This window comes from Macrobrachium nipponense, chromosome 27, assembly GCF_015104395.2.
Source record: "Macrobrachium nipponense isolate FS-2020 chromosome 27, ASM1510439v2, whole genome shotgun sequence".
Lineage (NCBI taxonomy): Eukaryota > Metazoa > Arthropoda > Malacostraca > Decapoda > Palaemonidae > Macrobrachium > Macrobrachium nipponense.
In genome coordinates, this window is record NC_087216.1 from 19,028,391 (window position 1) to 19,048,068 (window position 19,678).

The following is a 19,678-nucleotide window of genomic DNA, read 5'->3' on the forward strand; positions in this document are numbered from 1 at the left end:
AGAAGCTAGAAGAACACTGAATATGCCATCAGCCACTAAATAATCCCTCATTCACAGACTATTAGTCAATGTCAATTATGCACCTTGATATGAGAGAAGCCATAATACTATAGTAAAATAAACTATAAAATATAAGTGAACCATTCCCATAAATAGAAAAAAATATAGCTAAGATTATAAATTAATGGCCAAAATATCATGCATATGCATAGCAGTTTACTTCTGATCAAGAGATATCACAGTATCATAGTACAAGCATCCAAAATTTTATTTTGTGAAGTAACAATACTGCATTAAAATAAACAACATATACTAACAATGATTTAAATTTATTGGTTCAAAATCTATTCACCGGATTGGCAAAAAAATATATAATTGATTGTAAGCCAAAATAACCTTTTGAGAATGAACATTCAAAATTTTATTTTGTGAAGTAACAATACTGCATTAAAATACACAACATATTACCTAACAATGATTCAAATTATGTTCAAAATCCATCACCTGGATTGGCAAAAAATAAATAATTATTGTAAGCCAAAATAATCTTTTTGAGAATGAACATTCAAAAACCTAACAAGAATACTGACTAGCATACCTAAAGTGAACATAAACCAGTAACACAAGAAAATGAAATTTACCAACAGACTTAAAAGGAACAGTTCTAAGATACCAAACCATTTTTTTAATGAAACTTAACATAAGCATATACTACGTGGAGCCTTGACATACGAAAGTTTTCAGTGATGTGGAGGCTAATGCGAAGCCTCGGTAAACGAGACTTTGTTCATCGAGTGGGTAAATCTGAGTTCGGCCCGACAGTGGAGAAATTCTTGGAAGAGAAGCGGCCTCACTCTGAAATGTCTGCTGTTGTTGGACAATGCCCCTGCTCACTCTCCTCCGCCCGAAGTAAAGGTATCCTAGCGGGAGTATTCTTTCATCAAGGTTCTTTATATTTTGCCTAACACCACCCCTCTCCTCCAGCCCATGGACCAGCAATGATATTGAACTTCAAGAAGCTGCATACCGAAACATCTAATTTTCATGCGAAATTTCGACATCACCAATACCACAAACCTCACCTTGCATGAATTTTGGAAGGAGCATTTCGATATCATGATATGCATCCGACTCATCAATCAAGCTTGGCAGGAGGTTTTGAGGTGAAACCTTGAAAACCTCGTGGAGGAAACTCTGGCCTGATGCCGTATCCGCCCGAGACTTCGACGGATTCAACGTGGCGAAAGCTGATTGCAGATTAAGAAAAACAGTTGATGATCCTGAAACTGTTTTTGCAACAGATCGACGAGATCATTGCACTCAGCAAGGGCTGGTCGTCGACGAGGACGACATCAATGACCTTCTCGAGGAAGCACCAAGAGGAGCTTACGATGGACGACCTGAAGGAGTTGGGAGGCCATGCAACATAGCAATCATTCAAGAAGAGTTCTCTAGCAGCAGCGAGGAGGAGGAGGAGGACCCTATGACAACGGCAAAAAAATAAGGATGCTCTAACTGTTTTCTAAAGTGCAATCATTGTAGAAAAGACACACCCCGAAAAGGCTTACACAGGTCTTATGATTGCGCAGTTCAATGACAATTTTGCCTGAGTCATTTTCAGGAACATTGTGAAAAGCAGGGCAGAAGCAATCTTCCTTGGATAATTATTTTTTAAAGAGGGCCTTTAGTAGAGTAAGGAAGTACAGGGAAGATCCAAGTGATACGAAGAAACAAAGTTGAAAGCTGGTGAAGAAATTGAAATTTTGTAAAAAACGTAAAGTATAAAAAAGTAAAAAAAAAATGCAAAAATAAAAAAAAATTTAATTTTAAGCTTTTTGTAAAGTAGTATTAATGTCTTCTGCCATTTGTTAATGTGTTTCGTTAAAAGTTTAGTTTTATATGTTTTCCGACATTTTTTATGTGTTTCGTTAAAGTTAAAGTGTTCATGTTTTCTGCCATTTGTCCTCCCCTCCTCTGTCGCCATTTTTGGAAATGCTCACTCGAAAGGTAAGGTTCCACATTTTATTCATATGTGCTACAGTATGTTCTTGTATCATGTACACTTAATACACTTTATTTACAGGTATACGTAGTATAGTTTATGTTAGGTATTGAGTGGTCCAAATTTGTTGTATTTCATTGTTATGGTCAATTTAGCTTTATCATAAAATTTACTGTGGTGTTTTTTGAAGGGCTTGGAACGAATTAGCAATTTACATGTAAAATGTGGTTTGAGATACGAAAAAAAATCAGGTTACGAAAGCCACTTCAGAATGGATTAATTTCGTATCCTGAAGCACTACTGTTTACACTCCCCAAAAGGTATCACCTGATTACAATTATTAATCACACCTGCACCAATTTTGAAAAATAAGAAATGGAAAAATAAAATTTTTAGTTTTTTAAAGTAAATTGTATTTTTTCCTCCAAGTATACAAACCAGAGGATTTTTTATTTTATAACTGTATAAGTATCCTAGTCAGGAGTTGTTTTACCAAGTTCAATAACTGAACATCACAACGAGGTTGCTGACTGGTGGTACACTGAACAAAACAAACTAGGCCACTGACTCGCCCTCAGGAAGTGCCAGCTGGTCACTAGCCCTCAATAACCAACCTCATGAAACCAGAAGGGAATGAGAAGGCAGCCCTGTAGGAAGGAGTCAAACACTATCAAGGTGTAGTAATCATCTTTGAAAAAATTGGCAATCCGCCCTTTTGTTCTTACGTGTTAATGATGAGCCTCTCCACGTGGAGGTCAGCCAACATACTCTTCACAGGAATTCCAAATGCAGGACCAAAAACTATTAAACTAATGCCAAGGACATAAACCAAGCCCAAACAACCGCTTCCATCCTTTCCACACTTAACGGTTTACCATTCTGTTCAAAGAAATCTCAATTTTGATCAATTTGAACATGGGCTAAGAAAAAGTGCTCAATGAAAACATTGAGAGTTAGGGGTTCCCCTATATTACCAGTTAACTACTCCTAGTCACCAAGTTTCAATAAACCAATGCCAGTTGCAGGAGGAATAGTCCTTCCATTAAGGAAACCATTTGTATCACAAAGAAACAAAATGAGGGCCTGCTTCAATTTTCAAAGTCCTCAGTTATTGGGAGATATGCAATTTTCACATATGTGCTATTCTAGAGCGATGGTGGATGCTTTTCCATTTTTCTGATAGGTAATGATTACCATCTGTTTTCCACCAGTTTAAACGTAATAAAATCTTGTGCTAAAATATCTGTAAATGTTCAAACTTGTTAAGGTTTTCACAACAGTTTCTACAGTTTGGCAGGGGCAGTCTTGTATGTAAGAAATGTCAATGAGGAACATTTAGCGATACATTTTACATCACAAAGACATAATCTGGAAATAAGATAATCCTTTCCACCAAATAATAGACTTTCTCTACAAAAATCTTGGGAATGGGGATGAGGAAATGCATGCCTTCTAGCTGTGTATACCCTCCCCAAACCCTCAAAGGTAAGAGATATTTTCTAATCAAGGCTACAGTAGTGACAAAGGATGGCATCCTAACCTTAACCTTGCCAGTTAGAACACAGAATACAAGGTTAGGTCAGGGTAGGATAGTGATCCAGCAATGGCAAAACCTCCCCCCCCTGACCCTCGTGCCAAGTAAGAATCCAGAGAGGGCAAAGTCTTTCTGTTATGTAAGGATACAGTGCACTAAAATAGGTTAGGTTATGATGCATCCATGTAGCCTATCTGTCCTTGCTAAATTTGCATGCTTATAAATTTGGGTAAAATTTTAACTTTAAAGCATTACTATACGTATTTTGAAATTGAACAAAAAGTAATTTTACTTATGTTATACTAAGTGCTTTGAATGTTTTGAAGTTAATTTCTTTCGCTATAAGATTTGATGTAATAAACACTTCTCCCATGAGTACCCTGTTCAGTACGAGCCCCACAGGAAGAATGGTAAAAACATGAGCAAAAGTCAGTAAATATCTAGGTAACCGCAAATTTGCAATAGGGTAAAATTTTTAGTTTCAGCCAAATTTGGAAAAATGCAATAAAAAAATATATTTGTTGCATCAGAAATAGTGGTGGTTTCAATGAATTTAACGTTTTATTTTGACTGCAAACCAACCGATTTAGAGATTTACTATGTATACCCTAGTTCATCCCACCAATTATGGGGGACACCCTTTGGGAACCGGATTTTGGGTGGAAGGGGGGGGAGGGTGTTGGGGCATTGAATGATATTGCAATAAATGAATAATTAATGTTCCAGCACCCCTCCCCTCCCCCATACCCCTAACTAGGCCTACCTGGGGGGAGGGGGGTAGGGCCCCCAGCGACCCCCCCTTAAAGGCACAGTAATTTCAGGGCACCACAGAACCAAACCCTAACAAAACCCACCTAACCTAACCTAGGGGCCCTGTACCCCTACCTAGGCCTAGCGGATGGGCTCCGCCCCCCTTGCGAACCCCCCCTTAAGGCCACAGTGATTTCCGGGCACTACCGAACCTAATACCAACCCACCTAACCTACCTAGGGCCCACTGTACCCCTACCTAGGCCTAGAGGGGGGGGCTCCGCCCCCCTGCGACCCCCTTAAGGCCACAGTGATTTTCGGGGCACTACCGAAACCTAATACAACCACCTAACCTTACCTAGGGGGCCCTGTACCCCTAACCTTCCTAGCTGGGGGGGGCTCGCCCCCCTGCGACCCCCCCTTAAGGCCACTACCTAACATCCATCAAACCAAATCCAAAAGTGATGGTACTGCTGTACATCGTTATACTACCACACCAAATATAACTCTATAAATTAATGAAGCTTACCTTAAACAATGTGGTTGATAAAAATGTGCTGGTGCTTTGAGGGGAAAACGTGAAGCCGTTGCAAGGTTCCCTGACATGCAACTTAAAAGTAGGAAGTGGCGGTACCGACGACCACATTGCACTGCAAACAATCGGTAGGAATCGAAGGTCTGTCAAATTTAATGCCAGAAGGGCCAGCCACTACCTCTGCCATAGTACAGGAAGACAAAATGCCGTTTTTTGCTCATTATTCGAGTATTCAGTCAAACAAGGATACCAGGGTGGACCAATAGACAGGTAACTGTATTACTCCGCTGAAAGCTAGTGAAACTTAGTTTTCGACTCAAGTCATTTCGTAATTGGTTATGAAAACCCATGAGTCATAACGATGTCACACCTCTCAGCCAATAATGAGTAACTGGAAACTGCTTTTGTTTGCGTAAGAAAAGTAAGTTAGAGGCTCATTAAAAGTAAACATTACCGTAGAGGAAAACACCTCTCCCGACTTAGGAAAAATTCGAGGTAAAAAACTTTAATTTTCTTTTTTTCTCTGTAAGTATGCATTAGCGACAATAATGTATTGAGAAGAAAGTGTTTTGTTATCACGTGCTTTTATCGGGAAAAATATCATATAATAGATTTCCCATAATGGTTGAAACTGAAATATACCTGCAATAGATGTGAACACAAGTTGAATACTAATCATGTTAAGGAGACTTAAGATCACAGCATTAAAAACACCTATATTGCATAATGGTATAAAGTAAAACATACTACAAACCTTTCTTCTTTTGTTAATGCAGATGCACACAATGTATTGTTTTAACTGCAATTGATATCATAATAAACACACACATGGGTTAACCAAAATCTATTAGGCCTGGGCTACACTTAGGCTGCAGGATGAAGGGACAAGACCAAAACAAATGGTTTGTACCCAAGATAGGCAGAGCTAATCGTTAGAAATGCTTGAAAAGATGCAACCTTTCAAAAAATAAACTAGGTATTAGGTAAATGACTGTACAGCAACATAACAGCCAATAATCCTGGAATGTGACCACCTTCCCGAAATAGGTCGTACTTAAATTCGCCACCATGAGCATCAGTCAAGAGTCGTGGCCCATCCAGGCCACATACCGAGAATTCTATGCTCCTCTAGAATGAAGGAGTTTCTCCTACATTACAAAATAATAGCATACTAATTCAAGCACTTTTTTGGTATCTGTACATGCTTTTAGGCCTATGCAAGGCTGAATTTTGGAGTTTATTGTAATACCTAGCTAAGCCAATTCAGCAAAGCTAAACTACTACCTACTAGGGTAAACAACTGCAGACGAGCCATCGTCATCGCGCTGGCCAGGCCTTATTCATTTGATAATTAATTGGTGAAACAAGAATACAATTACAACTTAAGCATACCATTCAAAAGATTGAAGTTTCATCAACATAAAGTGATATATGAAAGCCCCATAAGAACTAAAATAAGCATGTGAGCTCTTTGTAAAATATGTTTTCAAGGCAATTTTGAAATCCAATATGGCAGCAATCACGTGGCTGGCCAGTCTAACCACAGACAATCCACCATCTTTCTCAGCCTTCCCAGCACTCATCTGAACAATGTTAGCATATATATGTAACGTTTATTGATCTTACTCAATATTAGTTGAAATCAGCACAATAAAACATTTTGTTGCCTATATTAGTGAAAGTATTAAACTTTTTATTCCTGGGGTCAGGGTTTGGACTGAATTCATTTTTACCTTGTAATCGGTGATTTTATCCTTACTGCCATCACAACTGAAACTCCACAGTGCTTATTTGATTGTAATTATACATATTTTGGTCTTAATTCACTCCAAATTGCACTTGAACCACACTGCTGTTCCTGGTTCCTAAGCACTCACTCCACAAACACAGTTACGAGCAGCAGACGACTACACTGTTTATGAGGTTTATTCCCTTCATTGTTTACTTTACTCATTATTTAGTTTAACTTTGTTACTTCAAAATGTTTATTTAATTCATTTCTATTATCCCTTTATTGCAACCAAATTAACCACAAAAAATTACAAATATTTCTGATGTATGTACGAGCAGACGATGCAACGAAAAAATGACGCGTCGTTGCCAATCTAGTGGAGCTTCACACATACGCCAATACATTTACAAACGGTTTCCATGAATTCTAGTTGTCATAGTAATGCAGTAATGATAAAATTGGCTCTAATATGTATATATACTACAAATAGATAGGCTAATTTCACTTATTTCACCAGTTTTGTGTAAGTCTTATACCCAGCTTGGAGGGTAAAAACATAGGTACCAATTGACAACACTGATAAACAATTGAAGAGCGCAAAATGCCGCAAAAAATGCCGTAGTCCCCGTGAATAAGTACAAATAAGTACTGGTTAGTGGTCGGGTTACGATTGTTGTGATGAAAGTGCCCCAGTCTATGGGTACAAGTGGTGTGCGGAGGATTTAGCACAGGAAATGGGAAGTTTGTTGACACAAGCGACTCCGCAAACATCGAGATGGCGTCAATCTTCGAAAAATTTTTAATCGTAAGTAAAAATTTCGAAAGCATTTTGGGGTGGTGTGCACTGCATTGGCCACACTTTTCATTACCCTCTGTTTAAATCATAAAATATGGCCTTAATTTCTAACTTTGGAGAAAATACATATACTTGGAAAGGAGAGTAGAGGTCTTGGGCTCTTTGTTTTCACCACCAACAACTCATGACTGATGACCATCTCCGGTGTCAGGACATGTTAAAGTACTTTTTCGGAGGGTGGCCAAAACCTCGGTAGTCGGTGAGTTGGCCAGTCCACTAGTTGTTTACCCTACATCTGAACTGACGACCTACCGGTAGGCCTACAATATTTTTCGGGTTCAGATGTGGGTCTAATCTTGAACTGTCTTGGCAAAAGAAAAAAATGGGGAGTGGACTACATGAGTAGCACAAGGAGATCTGGTCAAACTTCGAAAAAAAAAAAGCCTACGTCCGAGTTGACAACCTTCCGGCAATCCTACAATAAGCTAGGTACGTAACCTTAGGTAGTATACTAGGCTACGTAGGTAGGTAGGGTAGGTACTAGGTACTAGTAGCTAGTAGGTAGGTAGGCTAGGTACTTCACGTTCTTAGTAGAACTTTACTACACTTATCAAACAGTACTGTAAAACAACATACCCGAGTCACCAACAACCAAAATTTTCACTTTGCTTATCGCATTTGCGTAATTTGCCATTTCCCATTTGTACTCCTTAGTAATTGTAGTCCTAAAGCTGTAGTCAATGTAGACCGCAGAGGCTCAGACTCCTTTGTAGACAGGCAGGCTGACAGGTCGTGTAACCACCTTAGTAGTAGTTACGTTTGGAATTGCCTATTTAACTGCTCCCCCCACCGTTCCACCCCTTTTGAACACCCAAACAGCATCCACACCGCTTTTCATAATCTATAACCCAATGTTTTGTTTTTGTTTACTTTTACTAACTTCTTTCTCTTTTGAATTGTTTTTAGTTTCTTTTAACTCATTTTTAGGTGGGTTATATGTCCGTCCTTATAGTGCATTTTAGATATTTAAATTTCATGTTTAGAAGATTTTAAGGGATTTTCTTTCTTAAATTACAGCCTTGAAGATGCAATGAGGTATTGCAAAAAAAAAACTTTTGTTCTTAAGATACTATGAAGCTTACACACACACACAATATATAGTATATATATATATATATATATATATATATATATATATATATACATAAAATATATATATATATATATATAGGACTTGTAAAAATTGTTCGTTACAAACAGAATTCCATCTAATAACAGAGCCCTTAAAACACCCAAAATATAGAGAGAAAAATACTATATTCAGAGACTGCTGTCTCCCAATCCCCAGGTAGATGAATGAGAAAAGTTTACAGAAAAGGTGGTATTTATACCAAGAGATCCATCCACAGGTAAACCAATTTAGGCCACTCCCGCTAATAATCTTCCTTTAATCTTCTTAAGCGTTGGTTGAATGAAAATCTTGTCGATCACATCTGAATCCCATGCTCCTTTTGAGATGTTCATTACCTGCCTCTCTTTAATCAAGGCCGATTCCAACATTTGACTCTGGTACCAGGAGTTGTTGCTATAAATTATACGTGACAGATTCCAGTTTATTCTATGATTATCTTCATTTATATGGTTGAAAATAGATGAGTTCTGTTGTCCATACCTAACTGACCGTTTGTGTTGCATTAATCTCTGGGGAAGTGATTTTCCTGTAAATCCGATGTAAGATTGGTCTCAGTCCTGGCATGGGATTTCGTAAACACCTGTGTCCTTGGGGTATGTCTTTTGTTTGACGTTCCCCTCATTTCCTGGAAAAAGAATTTGAACTAATTCCTAAACAGCTTTCATCTTTAAAAGTATCCTGACCATATAATTGAGAAAGCAATTCACAAAGCAAACGTAATTTTCTACTGACCCCCTCAAGACAAGACCAGAGATACACTCAACAATAAAATAAAAATTCCACACCTGGACAGGATTAAGCCGGTGACTCAGACCCTCAGAAAATCTAACCTTTTGCATTTACTTACCCAAACACCTTAGCCAAATCCCTGATTAACCTCCAACAAAAGACATCCCCTAAGGACACAGGCATTTACAAAATCCCATGCCAGGACTGTGACCAATCTTACATCGGATTTACAGGAAAGTCACTTCCCAAAGATTAATACAACACAAATGGTCAGTTATGTATGGACAACAGAACTCAGCTATTTTCAACCAAATAAATGAAGATAACCATAGATCGAATAAACTGGAATCTGTCATGTATAATTTATAGCAGCAACTGCCGGTACCAGAGTCAAATGTTGGAATCGGCCTTGATTAAAGAGAGGCAGGTAATGAAACATCTCAAAAAGGAGCATGGGATTCAGAGTGATCGACAAGATTTTCATTCAACCAACGCTTAAGAAGATTAAAGGAAGATTATCAGCGGGGGTGGCCTAAATTGGCTTACCTGTGGATGGATCTCTTGGTATAAATACCACCTTTTCTGTAAACTTTTCTCATTCATCTACCTGAAGAGGGAGACAGCAGTCTCTGAAATAAAGTATTTTTCTCTCTATATTTTGGTGTTTTTATGGGCTCCTTTTTATTATATATATAATATATATATATATATATATATATATATATATATATATATGAATGAATGTATGGATAGAATTGTAATATATGATTTGAGTGAGTAAATTAGAAAGCATTATAAGGCACAGAGAATTGAGTCTCATATATTCTTAGACACCAAATACCATTAACTATTTCCATTCAATAGTTGAATGAACACTGATGAAGCCAGCAAGAAAATTTCATGATCAAAAGAAAAAATCCGTGAAAATACAGAACACTCACCAGACAACGGATATACCAGAGGGAGAGCTCGTAGTCGTACGTATAACTTCAGTATCTCACCTTTCCACAGCAAGTGACTCCGTCAATCCGGTCCGGGCTAATTGACCCTTGAACAATTGTAACCATTAGTAGTAGTTACGTTTAGTAATGTGTTTTTAAGTGGGCTCCTTTAAGAGTTTTGTATTGTTTGCCGTTGCAAATGCAATCCTCTGGGCTTACAAACTATTTGTCCTTTCGTGCGTTAAAAACTGCTTTTAAGATTACATAGATTGAGCATTGTGTGTGTTTTTTTTTATTTTTGTAACATACAGTTCTTAAAATTATTATTACAAGTTAATTCTATCTTTTTCATTTGATTCAAGTTTTAAACGAAACAATTGAAATTCGGAAGAAATTAATAACTGAGAGGCTTACTGTCACATAGATATGCAAGAAGAAATCTAGAAAAGCATGAGAAAGATACGATAAATAAATAGATTAAATGGAAAGTGTGCCTTAAATTAGAATCAGGAAATTAAAGAAGCGACATGTGCAGTTTACATTAGACCGAAGCCAACACATTGCAATTAAGCATTTAAATATGGATGGAAATTGTTATATAAGATTTGCTTTATAAAATAATAAGGAGAAATGGTTGTTTCACTTTCGTTTTTATGTTTAGAATATACCGAAGAAAGACGTAGATAGTAGAACCTTAGAAGCCTTATTGTACTTAAATCTCTCGAGGAAAATATAGAAGAAAAAGAATTAGAGTTGAACTGATGTGAAGAAGACTTTAGAGGAGCCGTGACAGAGATCATCCTTACCTTATTACTATTTTGTCAACGTTACCTAACCACTTTGTTGTGTATCGTTGAGTAACGCTACAAAGTTGAAGCGTCTCGAAAATTTTGCCTTACCTAGCTAGTACTGCCATTTTGACAGGAAACCGAAAGTTTCATGTTAACGGAAAATTATCTGGCTCGTTGGTGAGTAGCTAATTTTTCACATTAATTATACAATAAGCTTTATGTATGTAGTATTTTACAATGATCTCAAATACCTATAGTAATCAGTGTTAGCGGCCTACCTTAATTTCGTCCCCCTTTTAGCTACTACATAGATACCTAGTACTACCTAGGTAGTACCTACTAGGGTCAAATGGTGTTTGCGTGTGTATACCTAGTAGAACTGACCTGTAAGGCATCATATTTGTATTTACTAAATTAAAAATGGTATTTCTACAGAAGCAGTCCGCACCGACTGCAAGGAACGTAACCGCGGATACGACTTCCACTAGGGATTGGGGCGTTCAATGTACCTAGCCTAGTATTTCACCGTGTTTAGTACTGGCCCCTGGGGGTGCATTACAGTCGTCCGAATAAATATAACTTAAAATTCTTGTTCAGTAGGTAGGTAAAACTGCAGAGTAAAATCGCAACTGCCATAGCCTAGGCCGCCGCCGATAAGTAGCTAGGTACCCTAGATCTACCTTATAAATCTTTACGAACTGGATATTGGTACGGCAGCCGTATCCCTGCTTGCGATAGAGGATATTGGTACGGCTGTGAATTGCGCATGCGCAAATCCTTGTTTACCGTGTAATAATACTTCAGTTTTTGCTGAAAAACAGATATTTTCAGGTTTCAACAAGCTGAAAAAGGCAATAGACGTCTACGAAGAGTCAAACTTCCAGAAATTGTATATCCGTAGGTCACGAACGACCGAATTGGCCCTGAAAAGAGTTCCAAAGGAAATTCAAAGAAGATTTGAAGCTTAGCTAGTAAGGTACAGCAGCTGTCAGTAGTGCGTCCAATATGGGAAACATGCTGTTAACCCTTTAACGCTGATTGGACGTATTAAACGTCGATATACATTGTCTGTTGGGTGCCGATTGGATGTATGGGGACATCGACTATATAAAATTTTTTTTTTAAAAAATTCGCGGAAAAATAGTTTATAGGCCTAACTAGGCGAAAACTTTTGAATCACGCGCCTTGGGGGTGCTGGGAGCTCATGGATCAAGGCGTTGTTTTGCCATCCATTACCAGGCACGCAAGCGTGAATTTCTTTCTTCTCGCACTAAAAAGCATCAGCGACACATCAGAAATTATTTCGTCACTTTGACATAATTTTTGCACCATTTTATATTAGCCGTTACATGGAGTATTATATATGAAAATGTGCGCAATTTCATTTAAAATAAAACTAAAAATAACTCATGGTTGTAGCTTTTATCAGTTTTGAAATATGTTCATATAAATAACGATAAGTGCCAAAATTTCAACCTTCGGTCAACTTTGACTCAACCGAAATGGTCGAAAAACACAATTGTAAGCTAAAACTCTTATATTCTAGTAATATTCAATCATTTACCTTCATTTTGCAACAAATTGGAAGTCTCTAGCACAATATTTCGATTTATGGTGAATTTATGAAAAAAACTTTTTCCTTGCGTCCATGCGGTAACTCTTCCGAAAAAATCATAAATTTTTTTGTCTGATTGTCGTAATGTTTGCACCATTTTAAATTAGCTGTTACATAAAGTTTTATATATGGAAATGTGTGCAATTTCATGTAGAATACAACTAAAAAGAACCCATGGTTGTAGCTTTTATCAGTTTTGAAATATTTTCATATAAATAACAATAAGTGCCAAAATTTCAACCTTTGGTCAACTTTGACTCGACCGAAATGGTCAACAAACACATTGTCAGCTAAAACTCTTACATTATAGAATATTCAATCATTTTATTTACCTTATTTTTCAACAAAATTGGAAGTCTCTAGAAAATATTTTGATTTATGGTGAATGTTATTAAAAAAAAGAAAAAAAAAAAAAAATTCCGTACGTCCGCGAGGTAACTTTCGAAAAAAAAAATAAATTTTTTCGTCTGATTGTCGTAATGTTTGCACCATTTTAAATTAGCCATTACATAAAGTTTTTTTTATATATTAAAATGTGCACAATTCAGAGTACAACAAAAAACAACCCATGGTTGTAGCTTTATCAGTTTTTTGAAATATTTTTCATATAAATAATGATAAGTGCCAAAATTTCAACCTTCGGTCAACTTTGACTCGACCGAAATGGTCGAAAAACGCAATCGTAAGCTAAAACTATTACATTCTAGTAATATTCAATCATTTACCTTTATTTTGCTGGTATCTACTTTAGAAATATCTGTAATTTTGGGGGTTAATTTGGTTGCAAAAAAGGGATATTAGACATGAATTAAAATAAACATTTTGAAATAACAAAGGAAAGTTAAACTAAATAATGAGTAAGGTAAACAATTAAGGGATTAAAGCTTTGCACCTCATAAGCAGTGTAGTCGTGTGCTCCCCGCAACTGTGTTTGTGGAGTGAGCGCTTAGGAACCAGGAACAGCAATGTAGTTCAAGTGCAATTTGGAGTGAATTAAGACCAATATGTGTATAATTACAATCAAATAAACACTGTGGAGTTTCAGTTTTGATGGTAGTTAGGATAAAACCACTGATTGCAAGGTAAAAATTAATTTAAGTTCAAACCATGACCACGGGAATAAGAAGTTTCATACTTTCACTAATATAAACAACAAAATGTTGTTTTATTGTGCTGATTGCAACTGCTATCTTGAGTAAGATCAATAAATGTTACATATATACACTAATATTGTTTAAATGAGTGCTGGGAAGGCTGGGAAGGACGTGGTATCGATGCCGGTTACGAACGGCACCTTAGTCGGTCGATGCCATATTGGATTTAAAAACTGCCTTGAAAACATAAATTACGAAGACCTCACATGCTTATTTTTGTTCGTATGGCGCTTCCATACATCACATTATGTTGATGAAACTTTAGTCTTTTGAATGATATGCTTAAAGATGTAATTGTATTCTTGTTTCACCAATTAAATATAGAGTGAATAAGGCTGATCCACCCGATGATGATGGATCCAAGGCGGTGTTTCCCCCTATTTGTTAAGGGAGCTAGGACTTGCTGTCGGTTAGCCTAGGCTTACTGTATTCAGAGCTTAGTCATAACTCAGGCCTACGCTACTAGTATTTATTTTCCATTTCATTATTTTTCAAAATAGGTACAGTTGTGATTCGTAATTGTAATTAGAGGAGGCTGTCAGGGGAGTTCCATGCTAATGTAATGAAATAAAAAAAATGGCTAGGTATTATCGGAACTGTCCTTTTAATTTTGTTGGTCAATTTTATTTTCTTGTGTTATTGGTTTATATTCACTTCAGGTATGCTTGTCAGTATTCTTGTCAGGTTTTTAAATGTTCAGTACTAAAAAGATTATTTTGGCTCTTGAGTTTAACAAAAACAAATAAAAAATAGGCACATAAATTCTTTAAATGCATATTATAGCCTTAACTGACAGAATATTAGTCTTTCCTGCCTTTACAATTCATATTGATAGACATTAATATTAGAACATTAATACTCATGTACTCAGTTATTTATATTTCAAAGTCCCTTTTCAGTTATCAAACTTTTTCTTATTTCTAGGAGTGGATAAATGGTGAATTGTGTTCCAGCAGTTCAAGCTTTGTTGCTGCTAATGTTTCAAGAATGTTCAGCCTAATAGGCGCAGATGAGAGAAACAAGGTGCATTTTCATATGGGCAGAGTGAATTACTGTACAACAGTGATGCTACTAGTATAGTGAATTAAGGTTTGTGTTTGGTACCACAGTATAACTTCAGTAGATAAAATATTCCTCTTACTATTGTAGTGATATTTTTTTCATAAAGATAAAAGTTTTTTTATGCGCTAATTACTCACTAATAATTGATATCTGTGACACTACAAATAAATCATGGGAGTTAAAGGGCTGTGGAAGCTTGTTGAGTGTTCAGGGGTACCAGTACCTCTGGAAACATTGGAACAGAGGATATTAGGTGTTGATGTGTCCATTTGGCTCCACCAAGCAGTGCGAGGATTCAGAGGACCTGGTGGTTCTGCTGTGGCAAATGCCCATTTGTTGACTCTGTTCCATCGCATATGTAAGCTTCTCTTCTACCGCATCAGGCCTGTCTTTATATTTGACGGGGGAGTCCCACACCTGAAAAAACAGACTCTTGCTTCCAGGAGGCTTCGACGGGAAGTAGCAGCCAGCAAGGCAAAGCAAGTGAGAGAAAGACTCCTTTCAAATCTCTTGAAAAGTCAGGCTGTTAGAAAAGCTCTTGGTAGGAGTGGACCAGGACCCAGTGCAGCACACGTTGTTCGTCCCAAGAAAGTCGAAAAAGATATTTTTGAATTACCACCTCTCCCTGAAGAAGGAAAAGACCTCATTAAGTCCGAACCAGCAGAAGAGAAGAGATCAGTTATGAAGAGTTACAGGCTCCCAAATCTTCACCAGTTTGAGTTTGAAAGTGAGGAGTTTAAAGCCCTCCCCCTTGAAACTCAGCATGAAATTTGATGAGCTCCAGGACACTCGTGTTAAAGAAAATTCATGGAACACTTTGAATAAAATGCCCCAAGAATCTAAAAATTTTGCTCAGTTTCAAATGGAAAGGTTAATGAAAAGGTACAAATTTCAGTCAACCCTTGATAATATTCGATCTGAAATGCAGAAAAAGAAGTCGGCAGAAATGGAAGCTGAAATGTTTGGTGAGCTTGAGAAGCATGTTAGTCTAACACAACGAATTGTCTCAGAAGATTCTGCCCATTCCATTTTTATCAAGAAAATAAATGAAACCCAAAATGAACCTGATAGCCAAGAAGACATTTTGAAGCAAGATTCTAAAGGAAAAACTCCACTGAAGAGGAGTAGGGAAGAGTTTGAAAGGGATTTTTTGACTGAATTAGAAAAACAAGGCATTGTAAAATCAAAGCGTTTTTCAGATTCTGAGTCAGATTCCGACTATGATGATGATTACTTTAGTTTTCCTGATTCAAAGAATAAAGATGAAAAGAACCAGAGTGAAGATAAACTTGACTTTGATGGAAAAGCCCTTTTGAAAGTTGTAGGCTCATTGTTAGACAATGATGGTCTCTCGCAGGAAGAGATCCTTGCTCTTATTAAACAGGGGAATCCCAGTGAACATCATAATGAAATGCCTGCCGGTTCAGATGGACCGTCAACTTCAGGAAAGGCATCAGGTTTTGTGTTTAATCCAGATGCAGATTCGTCTGATGACGACAGTGATTTTATAGAAGTCTCTGAACCCAGCAGCCCAGGTACTTTAGCACCTGAAAAGATTGATGAAACAAAGACTGAAGATAATGTTAAAAAAGTTTTAGAGACCAAAAACAACAGCTTATGGATCAAGATCATGCAGCAGAAGTTAGATGATGTTGTCCATACAAGTAACAATAAGACTTCCCCTAAGAAAGCCCTGGTAGATAGTCGAAATATGGGTGCAGCCAATCAGGAAAATAGCAGGAAGATTGTGAGTGATAAGTCCAAGGGTATTTCCATATCATTAGATTTTGATATTGCGCCTTTGAAGATGGAAGAAGATATATTTGCAGATGTTTTTTCAAACAAGCCTGAGAATGTTACTAATTTACAAACCAAGCTCCCTCCGGAAAAGAAGAGGCATTCAAACCTTGAGGCTATAACAAGAAAATTGTCAAGATACAGTGATGTTCAAAATAAGCAGGTAACTGCTGCCGCAGCTTCCAAAGCATCTGTTTTAAAAAGAAATCTGCAATCTGGGGAATGACGGCAGCTCTCACATGTTTGAAATGAGACCTGTGTTCAAGGAGTAACTCAGAATCCAGGGAATGTAAAAAAAATTGAAGACTTGCCAGCAGCAAATAAAGAAGAGAAAGGAAAGAAATTCTGATGTGGAATTCATGAGTTCTAGTGATGATAGTGACTCAGAAATGTTTAAAGAAAAGAGACTTCAAAAGTGCCTGAAAAGAAGTTTGTAGCCCTGATATCATTCCATCTAATTATGATAATGAAGCTGAAGTAGAGGATGTGGAGATGATGAGTTCCAGTGGAGATAGTGACTCAGAAACGGAAAATATTAATAACAGTAGAACACCCAAGGAAAATAATGCCTTAAAGAAAAGTGAGTATATCAGTACTGAAAATATTCCTGGCCTAGGTAAACCATCAAGTAAAAACAGCTGATTACATGAAAGAGACCACTGTCAGAACTGATGCTCAAGAACCAAACATTAGCTCATTACAGAGTGGGATTGGGAGTGTTGAAGAAGACAGATTTTTGAGAAGTACGGAGATCAATGAAAACTCTAACTTGTTTGTCAAAAAATCTAATGCACCATCAAGCACTGTAGAAATGGATGTTTCACCAGAAAATCGTGATTCTGTGGAGCAGAATGCAAGCATTAGTGATCGTACAAGTGATTCACAAGTTAATGGAGTAGTTTTGGAGAGTGATGATACAAAGAGTGAGGAAATTCTGCAGGAAGCTGAGACTCAAGATCTTAAACTGAGTGCAGAGAATGAAAATATTTCAGAAAATGGGATTTCTCAATCAGCTTCAAATAATTTGCAAGGAAAAGCTATAGATGTCAATGAAACAAAGGAAGAAGAATTTGTTGAGGTTGAAAGGCCACTTGAATATTCAGAAGATGAGCTAAAACGTTTGGAAGGGGAACTGGCTGAAGAACAAAGAGCCTTAGTAGCCCAGGCTCAAAAAGTAGAACGAATTTCATCTAATTTGAATGACCAGATGTATGGAGAATCCCAGCACTTATTACAGCTTTTTGGCATTCCATATCTTGTTGCTCCAATGGAAGCAGAAGCTCAGTGTGCTTTTCTGGATGCTATCAATTTAACGTCCGGAACCATAACTGATGACTCTGATATATTTCTCTTTGGAGGTACGAAAGTTTATAAGAATTTCTTCAATCAGACAAAGCATGTTGAATTTTTTAAAATGGATAATATTGAAGCAAATCTAGGTTTGAATAGAGAAAAAATGATAACTCTTGCTCTTCTTACTGGCAGTGATTATACTGAGGGCATTGAGTCGGTTGGAGCAGTATCAGCAATGGAATTGTTAACAGAATTCCCAGGAGAAGGTATTGATTGCCTTCGAGCTTTCAAAAAGTGGTGGAATGTTGCTCGTAAGAATGTGTCTGCAATCTATTTATCAAAAGTAAAGCAGAGAAAAATGGCTCAGGTACATCTGCCAGAGTCATTTCCTTCAGATCAGATATCAAAGCTTATTTAGAACCTGAAGTTGATGATTCCAAGGAAAAATTCTCATGGGCAGTACCTAATGTAGATGCACTTCGCCTCTTTACTATGGAAAAGTTTGGGTGGAATCGGGCTAAAGCTGATGAAATTCTACTCCCAGTTATGAAGAAGCTGGGAGTAAAAACTACCCAAATGAGAATTGACTCATTCTTCACCAATATAAAGCTAGTGAAAGATGATAAAGTTCATAGTAAACGGATGCAAGATGCCATAGCAAAAGCAAAAGGATTGGAACCACCAAGTGTTAAGGAAGGCGCATCATCAAAGAGAACTGGAAATCTGGTGAGAAAGAAGCCCCCAGCAAAGAGGCGCAAAGTACAAGAGTCGGAAGTATCTTTGGATCAAAATGCAGAAGAGGAGGAAGAAGTTGATAAAAATGTTCCTGATAACAAGCCTTCAAGGACACTGTTAATAGATCCTTCTGAGGGCAGTAGTGGTCCTGAAGTACATGCCAATAATAAACCAAAAGCCAAAGGAAGAGGTCGTAAGAAGAAGGAAGATAGTCAGGAGAAAAAATCCAGTGGTCCTGTTCGTTCTGTACGTGAAGTTGAAGACGATTATGTTCCTCCAAGGAAATTGACAAAGGAAATCATGTATGAAGCACTTTTGAAAAAGCAGACAATTAGTCAGAGGGAAACTGATAAACAGAAAAAAATGGAAGATAAAAGAAAATAGCAGCAGAACTTCTGAAAAAAAATTCATCGAAAGAAAAAAAGAAAAGATGAATACGTATAAGATAAGTCAAGGCTGCAATACTGTACTGAAATTAACTTTTTCAAATGATGGTAACATTAAATTGTATCATGCAGCTCTCAAGCATCATGATTCCAGTGATGCATCATGTTTGGGGAATTCCTGACAAAAGCAAATGTTTTGTGATAAACATAACTTTATATAACTTGCTCAAAGTGAACTATATTGCTTGATGTAAGACGCATATGGCACAGACAGTATTGATGGGTTGTTACAACCAAAAATATAGTTAGCTTGTTTCTGATGGTGAGCTCACAAGCATGGATGTAAGAGAGCATTTCTTGTTGATTAATACCTCTTATAATTTGAGAAAGTTGAAACTGTGAGTGAGGGATATTTAAATCACTTGAATTGAAATTTATTTTTTCATGGAAAGCATTTTGCTTTATGATTTTTTGTTATGGTGAAAGTCTGTTCTCTCTCCGCATTGCTAATGCATAGACAACTGTTGATCCTTGGATCAAATGAGAATAATATTCCTGAAATTATTATTTTTCATGAATTTGGATTATGAAAGGAACTGGGAAGTATTCAATGAAACGCTTTGGATATTTCATTG

General features: G+C 37.1%; 2 protein-coding genes across 11 annotated transcripts in view; both read left to right on the forward strand.

Moving 5' to 3' along the window:
- LOC135200885 (myocyte-specific enhancer factor 2-like) overlaps positions 1-19,678 on the forward strand; it is a 696,318-nt gene that overhangs the window by 383,294 nt on the left and 293,346 nt on the right. The gene's annotated exons all lie outside the window — the stretch shown is intronic.
- On the forward strand, positions 11,024-19,654 carry LOC135200619 (DNA excision repair protein ERCC-5-like). The gene is given in 7 exon segments (XM_064229232.1): positions 11,024-11,178; positions 14,695-15,602; positions 15,604-16,839; positions 17,029-17,062; positions 17,246-18,323; positions 18,326-19,027; positions 19,030-19,654. Coding segments are annotated over 6 exon segments (3,711 nt in total). The 5' UTR covers positions 11,024-11,178; positions 14,695-15,003; the 3' UTR covers positions 19,092-19,654.